The sequence below is a fragment of the Ctenopharyngodon idella genome, chromosome 13, assembly GCF_019924925.1.
Source record: "Ctenopharyngodon idella isolate HZGC_01 chromosome 13, HZGC01, whole genome shotgun sequence".
NCBI classification, from domain to species: Eukaryota; Metazoa; Chordata; class Actinopteri; order Cypriniformes; family Xenocyprididae; genus Ctenopharyngodon; species Ctenopharyngodon idella.
Window position 1 is genome coordinate 11,639,603 of NC_067232.1, and position 11,842 is coordinate 11,651,444.

At 36.7% G+C, this 11,842-nt stretch overlaps 1 protein-coding gene across 1 annotated transcript; it reads left to right on the plus strand.

The window, feature by feature from the left end:
* The first annotated feature begins 136 nt into the window (after window positions 1-136).
* Window positions 137-5,114, plus strand: ly6pge (lymphocyte antigen 6 family member pge). The gene is made up of 3 exons (XM_051917817.1): window positions 137-1,064; window positions 3,524-3,640; window positions 3,966-5,114. The coding sequence occupies exons 1-3, from the start codon at window positions 1,004-1,006 to the stop codon at window positions 4,160-4,162; spliced, it is 375 nt and encodes a 124-aa protein (XP_051773777.1). The 5' UTR covers window positions 137-1,003; the 3' UTR covers window positions 4,163-5,114.
* Window positions 5,115-11,842: the final 6,728 nt, after the last annotated feature.

Sequence of the window (11,842 nt, forward strand, 5' to 3'; positions counted from 1 at the left end):
TCATCTAACCCAACTTGCATAGATACAAAGTCAATATACAAAATGTAAAGGCATGGTGTTTGATGCAATAATAATTACATTTATTAATTCAGCAGACGTTTTTAGCCTCCCACTAGGGCATTTTAAGAAAGCAATAATGTTGTTAATTAAAAAACAATGAATCTTGCCGACATGATCCTACGTATGTGCATAAAAAGATGCATTAGTTAGCTGGCAGATGGGTCTTAAAATCACACCAGACAGGCTATATTAGTGGCAATTACATGCTGGCACAGAACCAAACTGTCTGTGAGTGAGGAAAAAAATTAGTAGAAGTAGAATTTATGAAAAATTGAGGAAGAAATATATATATATACAGTATATCTATATACTGTATGTGTATTATATTACAATTATATTGTATTATATACAATTATATATAATACAATTTATTTATTTTGTCATATCAGCCCTGAAAGTGCAAAAAAAAAAAAAAAGTGTATATGTAAGTGAAATTACATATAGAAATAAGTAAAACAAAATAGGAAGTAGTTGTAAGAGGAACAACTGATCTAATTATTAATTTCATGTAAAGGTTTGATTTTGGTTACCTGTACCACATGCACATATTCAAATAGCCTTTGCATCAACTATTTGATTGGCTGTGCTCACTGTTCTGCTGTGTCACAAAGGGAAATGATGCGAGTTTGGTCACTAATAAACTAGTACTGTACATGGAGGCAGTAACTGAATGAAATCTGGTGTATCAGACCCCTGGCTCGCATGCAATACTGTATGGGGTGGAGCACAGTTTCGATCCCTCATCTCTGATTAGTCAAGATGGTGAGAATCCATTCAGATCTTAAGACCGAAGCACAGGCCTCAGTGGACAGGCTGGTAATCTGTGAGTCCTCACTGCTGTTGGGTATTAGCTCTCGAAAAGCAGGGCTTAAGCTCAGGGGTTTTAAGAGCAAACAACCTGCTTTTCATTGTGCTAACCTGACAGCCATAGACCATCAGCGACATGAGAGCGGTCCATCTCTTCCAGCTGCTGGGCCTGGGCCTCATCCTCCTCACGGTTCACAGTGAGTACTTCTCTGTGGTTTCTACTTTTTAAGAGTTTTCACTCTTGTCTTTTCAGTTACCATATGCGTGCCACACTCACAAATCTTGATTAGCTTTTCAGTCTAGACGTCTCAGTCTGGTATTTTGGCTTTTCTCTGTCATTTTTAATTCATTTAGTTTCTCCAATTTCCTCCTTTTGAAGTGTCCTTTTGCCTGAGAATATCTTGTTGGCCTTGAGGAAGGTGTTAAAGGACTAACAGAAAATAATTGGTGCAAATCAATCCCTTAAACAGATTGTGGGCTAAAAAGAGTTTGCAAGTCAGGTGGTGTAATTTTTCTTAGATTGCTGGACCAAAAAAGAGTGAATATCTTACTTTACCATGTAGTACTGTCCAAAACAGTTCAGCAGCGAAACATTGCTTGCATCTGCTGTGAAAGTTTGATATGTAAGTTCTAATTAAGCTTTTTAAGGAAACTAAAATTACACATTGAAGTTAATATTAAATGTATATGGAGGTAATTTGGCTCAGGTCAGATATAATTGGACATTTTCTTGAACTTCCTTTCATAAAAAATTCCCTCCCAACAAACAAAATGATTTTATTGTAGCCCAAAACTATTCGGATATATTTGAGAAATGAGAGCTGAAATATTCCCAACATACTACAAGTATGATTGTGCTGTAATACAAAACTGTCTGGATATATTTGAAAAATGACAGCTGAGGTCAGACACACAGTAACTGGCGATTGCTTGTTTTTTCTTGTTATGGATGTTGTGTGCAGATGATATGTAACAACTTTATTCTTAACCTCTGCTGGAAGGTTTTCGGTGTAGGCAAATAAAGGACATGACAGCATTATTTCCAAACTAATGATTTATTTCAAATGTTCATGTGTGTGCGTGTAGTTTTTGAAGGACAATGAATAATACGTTTAGTGTCTTACGTGACATCATGGACGAGTCCAGGTACAGGATTCAGCAGGGTGTTTTGTACATTTCTCATATAAATGTTGCTCTAGAACGTTAAAAATTTTTTTTTACATTTTAATTAACATTATTATTAACTATATATATGTCACATGATCCTTCAGAAATCATTCTGATATCCTTAGGTGCTCAAAAATCTTTTCTTACTATTAACAGTAACTTTTGAATGGTGGTGTCCAACTCAACAGACAGGAAGTAACAGTGTAATGTACATTTTGGGAGAGAAAGGATGGCGTTTTAGATGAATGCTTAGAAAGAAGCACTTTAAAAGTTCATTTCAAACAAACTGAATAGCCTGCCTGTAAATAGCTTTGAGTCTGTCCTGTGAGCTGAAGGTTTTGCTGTCAAAGAGAGTGATTCAGAAGATGCAGCAGAAGGATGTCTTTAGGGTGAACTAACAGTGCTAAGACATAGCAGATACTTTAAAAAGCAATGTCTGTTTTTAAAGGTGTTACAGTCATGCCGGCATAGAGTTTACGTGTCTGATCTTGTGGGTTTAAACTTCAAAGGATGTTTGTTGAAAAAAAAAAGCACTTTTAGGAGATGATAACAAAGAAGCACAAGAAAAAGGCTTAGCCATAACATATACTGCTGGGCATTTACAAGACAGTTAAAAACACTGACTTCTGTTGACTTCCCTTGGGTCTGTTGAAGCAAAGATCTGTCTTAGGATGAAATGTCAATGTTCTGTTTATAGACTTCATAGACCAGTGGTTTTAGATTAAAAAAAATGTATATATTTTTATTGATCTCATGTTGATGGCATATTTGCTGCGGTTTTAAAGCTGCTTCATTATCACTCATTATCTGCGTACGTCATTGTAAAGTAGAGTGACATTTTCTCTTCTCACATTAAAAATGAAAATGCCATAAAATATATTAAGGTTTGTTTAGTCAAATGCAAATTATTATGCCACCGCGGAGATTGAAATTTGCCTTCATTGTTGGAGCCGTGGTCTAGGCATTAGTGTACATGGATACATTGCACTGAATCATAGTTCTCATGTGGACAATTTTGATACAGACTTGTAACATATAATAAAAGTGTCAAAAAAGAAAGAAAGTGTTACAAAGATGAAAATAAAGTAAACTGTATGGCGGTATCTAATTTGTTCTTTTTATTTTATTATTTTTTTTATTTTTATTTTAATACAACACCCTTAAAACAAATGAAATTTATCTGAGAAAAATTGCATAAAATATTAAGACTTTTTTAGAGTCTTAATATTAAGACTTGTTTTTTTTATTTCCCTATTAACAAATAAATTAACTTATTAAATAAAATAAGTAATAAAAAAACTAAAATTATTTGTTAATTATAATCATAATAATAATACATTTAATTTAAGTAAAAAACTATATTTCACTTTTACTGGAAAACAATACAAAAATACTGATTAAGAAAATTAATATTGATGGATCAGTACTTTTTCTTTTTTTGAGGAAAATTCATATTCAGCTGCATTCTTCCCCCTTTGTCTCTCTTTAGGTGAGGCGCTGAAGTGCTACACCTGCATGGGCTCTACAGATGAAGACTGTAATCGCCAGGGCTCCAAAACGTGTCCGAGTTACTCAGATGCATGTGCTGTTGTTCGGGGACATGGGAGTAAGTTTAATGGGTACATAGTTAATAGTTAATCTTCCTGCATGGATGGATGAAAGGAAACTGGGTGAGAACATTTTTTTATTTCCTTGGATGTAGGTGATGAATCACAGAGGGATAAATCTTTAGAAAAGTCATTAACGACTGTGTGTGTGTGTGTGTGTGTGTGTGTGTGTGTTTTAAGGGGAGGCACTGGATCAGGTTGGTGGAAGACAGACTGCTCTGTCTGGCTCCAGCTTAGAAATAGCAGGAGGTCTACAGCTTCCTTATGAGGATCAAAGCACATTAATATGTAATCACGCTCTCATACCGGTCTTGTCTTTGTTAGGTGGTGTAATGAAGTCGTGCTCGTACAAATCCTTCTGCAGCCAGGCTAACAGCCAGGGCTACAGAGCTCCAGGGGTCAAAGTTCACTGCTGCTACTCCGATGACTGCAATGTGGCAGGACACGGCACCAGAAACAGCACAGGCTTCGGCTTCCTTCTGGGCCTTCTGTTATTCGTCTGGCATCTGTTGTCAAACTAATGTTGCCCTAGACCAGGGGTGTCCAATCCTGCTCCTAGATGGCCACTGTCCTGCAAAGTTGATCCAATCCCAATTAAACACACCTGAAGCAGCTAATCAAGGTCTTCTAGGAATACTAGAAACTTCCAGGCAGGTGTGTTGTGACAAGTTAGAGCTAAACTCTGCAGGACAGTGGCCCTCAGGACCGAGTTTGGACACCCTTGCCCTAGACGAACTGACCTGGCTATTACCATTGTGGAACTTGAAGGAACTCTGTATACTCTGTGATTGTTGAAATGTCAGCAAGTGTACTGCCATGAAATTGTGCATGCAATGCATATAAGGTTGAGCATATAAAGCACTCATACACAGAACTTCACATACACAGATATTGTCACATTTCTATTCTGCATAAAGCAAATGTATTTATTATTGTTTAAGACTTTTTAGGAATTCAATAAAGCTGAAAGCCTTTGATTATTTTAGGCCAAATGGAACTAAATGAACTCTATTAAAGGGATAGTTTACACAAATAGGGAACTCCTGTCATCATTTACTCACCCTCATTTCATTCCAAACCTTTTTTGTTTGATGCACAAATATACCTGTATCAGAATGTTAACCTGTATCAATTTTCATTATTTTTTAAACAATAGAACAGCTTAAACATTCTAGTAGATAACTCAAATTGTGTAACTGAGTAAGTGATGACAGAATTTTTATATTTGGGTGAACTATTCATTTAAAAGCTAGTATTATGAACAAAGAGAGCGGGAAGAAAGAGATGTTTTAAGATGAGTCTCAAACATGTTGTAAATTAATGTGTGTAATTTAATTTTCATGTCTCTCCATACATGGAAATGAACATGAATATATCATGCAAGAATACACACTCTCTGGCCTGTTTCGCTTTTGTGCTTGATTGTAAATAAACATTGCTTTTTCCTTATAGTTTAATGTATTTTTTAATAAATAGGCGTACTATCAGGAAGGTGAAATGCGTCTTTTATTTTCTGATTATTATTATTATTAAATATATTGAAAATGAAGTGTTTCTCTATACGCCCTTAAGTGTTTTACCTCTATTTAACACAAGGTGTCGCTGTAAATTCACAAATCAACAATATTCAGGGACACTGTTGGAACGCATGCAAGTTCCAGCCCACCCTTAACACCTGGACCTGGCCAAGGCAGGCACGTCTGTCGGATGGATTGTTTTTTTAAAGTTTTCACTATAACCTCACGCAAACTTGTTGAAGTTTTTAAATAATAGGCTATAGATCGTCACAGCTGAAGAGTAGGCCTACACATGGCATGTGTTGTGAATTTGACAGTTGTTGGTTTATGATTAACGCTAATCCTTGTTTCTATTTGTTGATCCATCAATTTTATGAACCATATTTCATTTTAAGCATGTAAAACGTATTTGTAAAACTTCTCAAATATTTATCCCAGTAGCCATCGTTTATGCCAAATAGTTACTATTAATTGGACTTTCTGAGCATTAAATAAATATGGGCTGTCAAAACGTGTAAGAAGCTTTCAGAATCTTTCTGTAATTTTAATTAATTATTATTATTATATTTTTTATGACTTGGTATGATGTTTAACACAAAGTTATCCCTTAGTAAATTGTAGTGTAGTCAGTCAGTACACTCATTTTGGTATTTTTTTTTTTCTCAGATAGAGAGAGAGAGAGAGAGAGAGAGAGATGTGATTTAAGCAAAATAATTTGCCAGTTGTATGAAGATAAAGGCTTTGATTTCTTTGAGGTTTTAGTTCAGAGGCTTAAAATCATGTTGGTCATTAAGTCAAAGCAGGACATGAGGTTATTTAAGGTGTAATTTAAACCTCGCCCTTTCTGCCTGTTGTCATTTCCATTCTTTTCTTTTATTTCTCTCCAATTTTGCATTGCATAAACCTTCTTTCTTCCCTTGTTCCCCTCCGCTGAGGCTTGCAAGTCTTTCTTTTGACAGACAGGTGTGATAGTGTGAACGAGCTGCCCCAGAGGGGGATAAAGAATGACCCCAAACTGTGATGCTCCAGGGCCGTTCCACTGGGTGCTCTGCTTTGCTTGTGTCAGTCCTCATCAGACCTCATCAGCTTTATTTGGAGATTTCATTCTCACTTTCAACAAGACCTTAGCATGGGGAGTAAAGCTGCAGATTGCAAGGCTAGAAAGGTTGGGTAAAGTGCATCTTACAATTATTCATGTAATTTTTAAGGTTCCTGTATGAGAGTTTTCCTCCATGTAGAGTTCTTTGGAGGTCTATTGACTAATATTTTCTGAGCTTGCACAAAATTTTATCATCGTAAACCAGCGAGGTGCCTTTATGCTTATAGGGAAAATGATATCCAAAAAAAAAAAAGTCTTATCATTTTTATTAAAATATGCTACTGGTTGCCATCAGTGGCATGCGTAAAGGTCATTGCTATGGTGACCATCTATAGAAGAAATTGCTCATTTGATCATCCCTAGGTAGCTGCTCAAGTCTAATCCATTTCTACCTAGGGACACTATTACTGAAAATCCCATTTTCACTATGGCAAGCCTTAAGCCAAGTGCCATTTATTGGGATGCTGGAAACCAGACGATGGTTGTTTTGATCTCCTAGAAAGTCTTGCCAGCACACGTTGGACTGGTCCACGCATGAACTATGTGATGTTAGGTTCTCATAATTGCTTTTTGCAGGCCACCAGAATCTTAAAAAGATGATGAATAGCTTCATTTTGTTTTACTCTATTGAGGAATACAAATTTTTGGTCCAAGGTGCAACATGCATACGGGTCAGTGACATTAAATACACATCTTCTATGATGAGTTTTTTTTTTTTTTTTTCTGTTTTTTTGATATTTTTGTGTTGGCAAATCTGGATTTTGTCAATGAGTCTTAAAATATATATAATTATATATATATTTTAATATATATATATATATAAATATATAATTTGGCTTTTCTATGGTTAAGCAAGGTTAGTTCAGATTGTAAAATTTAATGTGCTGCAACTTCCAAAAAAACAAAACAAAAAACAAAAATTATATTTATGGATTAATCATTCTTAATATTTGTAAAAATTATTTTTTACTTTGATTTTTTTTTTTAATATTAATAATAATAATGATTAATTGTACACATTCACGGTTACACCTACATGACATTTTAAGAGTCATTCAGTTTAAAAGTATTTAAAGAGCTAGAAAATTCTGTCATCATTTACTCACCGTCATGTTGTTCCAAACCTGTATGAGTTTCTTTCTTCTGTTGAACACAAAATAAGATATTTTGAAGAATGTTGGTAACCCAACAGTTGATGGTAGCCATTGACTTCCATGGTATTTTTTTCCTACATGGAAGTCAGTGGATACCATCTACTGTCTGGTAACCAGCATTCTTCAAAATATCTTCTTTTGTGTTCAACAGAAGAAAGAAACTCATACAGATTTGGAACAACTTGAGGGTGAGTAAATGATGACAAATTTTTCATTTTTGAGTGAACTATTAATTTAAACCGAAAATGCTTTAAAGCCAATGTTAATACAAATAGTACATTGAATTTGCCATGTCTGTTAAACTAGATTTTTAAAAGATTTTTTTCCTTTTCTTTATTGTTGACACTCTTGTACGTCATTGACCCATTTGCAACTCAGTGTTTTGAAGAAAGAGCCCATTGAGCTGGTCTAGTGAAAGCCGGGTATTACATCAGAGCATGAATTTGTTAAATTATTTGACAGGTTTTCCTCTTCTCACCATGCATTTACCATATAGGTACTGAACAGCAGCATTGGTCAAGTGTCATATTCAGATGTCCCACTAACAGAGCAGGGGCACGTACTTTAGTGGGCCACATCAAATACTCTATGAGCCCGATTGGGAGGGAACAAAAGTGTGGGGTGGAAAAGGGAGCATGTGAGATGATGGCTGTGTTTACGAGTGCGCGGAGCCCGGCTGGCTGGTCTGGGTTCAGCCCGCGGTCACTGGTTCTGGGGTCTCCGGGTCTCAGGTCCTTTTTGAAAAAGATCCATGAAGCAGAATTAAAGTGATCTACCTCCGGATTGCGGACCCAGGGCTTTGGAACCAGGGAAGGAGGAGGGCACAGAGGCTTGATAGAAGAGGGGCAGAGGGGGTAAGCTCAGAAACAGGGATTGGGAAAGGGAGGGAGAGTAGGAATTGGAGAGTTATGCATAATCAGTCTGGCCTCAGCTACTTTGAAATGAACCTAAATTGTTTGTTCTGTGAGCTAATACAGCTAGCATGTGAGCAAACACACAAAAGAGACACAAGGTCATAAACTTTACACTTGAGACTGAAACGTATGTTTTTGTTTTTTTATAATTGATTTAAGGAAATTTTGTACCTGGCAAACAAGCCATCTGCAAAGTTTGTGTAAAAAAGTTTTTAATGATTGTCACATTTTTATCTAGTTATGTATTGCAAAGCGTACAAGGCCTCTGCCTCTTTTTTTTTATCTAACATGAAATCTATAGATTCATTTACCATGGTGAAATGAAAGTCTAATTAAATGAGTTTTTCTCTCACGTCGTTTCACACTTTAGACTGTGATTAATCATTTGTCACTGCAGGCGACTTACTCTGTTTCCACAATTAACTGCTTTCTTCCTTGTCAGAGCAGGTTTTTTCAGTCTAGGACATTTCGACTGAAGATTTAGACCAGTGACTCTTAAAGACTTAATTATATGGTTTTACTCATGTGATAATTATTTTAGATTAGTGTTCTGTGCAGGATGGTACATCTGACTCACGTGAGATGAGCTGCTGTGTTTCAGAGATTTCACAAGAAAGCTAATTAAACCTTTTCATTTTCTCTGCAACTACATTTAAGTGCTATACTTTTTAGGATTTATTTTTGCAAGAGTATTCATGTAATCAGATCTGTTCAGAAATTCATAAATAAACAAGAGCAAAAAAGAGCTTATTTGCCTTAAAATAACAAATATGTTCCCTCATCTAGCATAAATGATAGGTTCTTTTTCCTCATCCCCCTCTGGGCCACACTGAATGTTGATGGTAAATGTGCCCATAAATATTCCACACTGTGAGTCGGCTTCAGCACTCCTATCTGATCTCATTTAGTCATTTAATCTGTTGTATTGAATAGAAATCCTGTAAAATACCTGAAATTAAATACAATAATAACAGCTTCGCTGTCCGCGTTAGTCAAGTGAACAGCTCAGAATTGTGTTCAGCAACAACATGGTTATTATTGATTTGTAATTCTGTTTTTCTTTTACAGTTTAGCTTTGTAGTTTTCATTTTTAGTTTACTTTTAAATTTGTAAAAGTCTTTAGAGCTACCAAGTAAATACACTGACTTGAACATTTTTTGAAAACCGTGTAATAAAACTAAATTTATTTTAATTTTTATGTTGTTTTAGTTAGGTTGAGAGGCATGAAATTTATGAAACATATTATAGTTTTGTCTTTTTTTTTTTTCTTTTAACAGTTCAGTTTTTCAGTTTTGTTCTCACCGGTCACACATTCTTTTTTTTTTTTTCTTTTTTTTTTTTAAGCTTAGTTTCAAGTTTTTAAATAGTTTTTATTTTAGTTTTAGTATTTTAAGCCCTCAAAATTAATTGAGCAGACATGATAATGCTTAAATTTTAATTTTAGTTTCAAATTTTCACAGATACTAGTGTGTATTTTTATTTCAGTTTTCATTTAGTTTTCGATAATCACAAACACAATAACACTGGTGTTCAAAAGAATGAAAATGACAACATAACTGCCAAGCGATTACCTGCCAATCAGAGTCTGCTAATATGCTTGTATGTGTTTTTGCCAGACTAAACCTGCCGAAAAGTGAGAATTAAATGTAGAGTATGTATTCAGCCACTTTAGAGCAAGTAGAAAAGGCACGGATGGAGTGGAGCCAAACTCCCAACTGTAGCCAAGTCACATCAGTAACCGCTGCGCCCTGGGGCAGGGGCAGGCTCAGTCAGCCATGCCATGCAACTGGGATAATTAGTTTTGGAAACGAATATCAACTGATATAATTGAGCATTCTCCCCTAATGAAGATCCTCCATGTTGTCACTGGTGAGACGTTAATTGAAGGGAGGCGGAAGGGGAGGCCATGAAGGGGTGACAGAGCTGCGCTTCCATCATAGTCTGTCAAGTATATTATGTTCCCTTTGCCTTTATGGAGGTTTGGTGTGTTTCCCTAGACTCTGCATTTGGTGTTTTCCTCTTCCTTTGTTTTGTATTCCAGAGTAGGACTTGAAGGATAAAGAACTGTAGAGTAAAGCCAGATAAAAGGAGTTTAGTGAGGGAGGAAGATGGACGCTGTGCAGGTAAAGCTCCACTCAGGAAGGGTGGGTTGAGTTGGTGGGGAGGGGGTGGTGTTCGGTTTAGTTGGAGCACAGGTCGTGTTGGGGTTTCAGTTGAGAGATGCAGTGGGTTGAGGAGAAAGGGGTGAGCAAGTGGGGGGGGAGAGGAGGTCACTGCGAAATCAGTTCAGGGGATAATAGGGGAGCAAATTGGTTTTGACAAGTTTGTGGAGGTGGAAGTAATGCAGTCCTTTAAAGAGAAGAGGGCAAATACAGGAATACCATGAGATAATAAAGGGAACCGGCAGGGAGGGCGGGGAGAGACGGGCCTCGGGCCAGGATTCTCAGGCCTGTGCAGTCTGTACCCCGTAGCACTGGGCGAGAAAAAGGGAGCCTGGCGCTACCAACAGACGGAGGCATGGCACAGCGGCTGCCAGGTGCCATAATGGAGGAGGCACAGCTGGCTAAGTTCTTAACTTTCCAACTGACTAGCCAACTTCTAGATGACTCATCACTTGGACTAGAAATAAATTTGATGAGCCTTGATAGTGTGCTTTTACCTGTTAAATGTTGCACTTAAGAGGTCATATCCCATTTTTTTTCTTATCTTTTTCAATTGTAGATTTTCTGGAACAGGCAGAAGTGTATTTTGAGCCCAAACGCAGATTAGCAGAGGGCAACGAAAACTGCAGGACATAAGGGAGCATTAGACTGCTGGCATTTACAGTACTGAAGGAGCTCTGCCTGAATCAGCCTCCATTGGCTGAAAACTGCAGAGAGTGGAGCGTAAGCCTCTCTATTTATAGGACTTTCAGAAAAGTATTTTGCATGAGAAAACTCACATTCTGAGGCCTTTGTTAGCAAGCTGATTCAAACTTATTTCAAGTAAGCTCTCAGGCGTATTAAACTAATATGAAGTGCACGATAATTCGTGATACTATCTTACGCAAGTTGTTGCCCTTCATACTGGCTAAATGGAAAAGAGACTTCACATGTTTGTTTGTTTTTATAACAATGATGGAAGAGCAAGGAAAATGTCTTATTTGCACAAAAAACTCAATTAGCTGTCATTATAACTTTTTATCAAACCTGTATGATTTTCTTTTTTTCTGTGGAACACAAGAGAAAATATTCTGAAGAACGTTGGGCTCCAAACAACACTGGATCCCTTTGTTATTGTATGGACATAAAGACACGGAGACATTTTTCAAATATCTTCTTCAGGAAAGGTTTGAAACAACATGAGAGTGACTAAATGATTATTTTATCTATCCCTTTAAATCAATCTCTGCAGGTTCCCCCCATCCTCCTCTTGAAAAACGTGAGTGACATTGCATTTAAACCCTCATTAAAAGTTTTCCTGACAGATGCGGTTTCACCCCGGGTTTCGCTCCGGCATGTTTACACTCTGTCTCCTT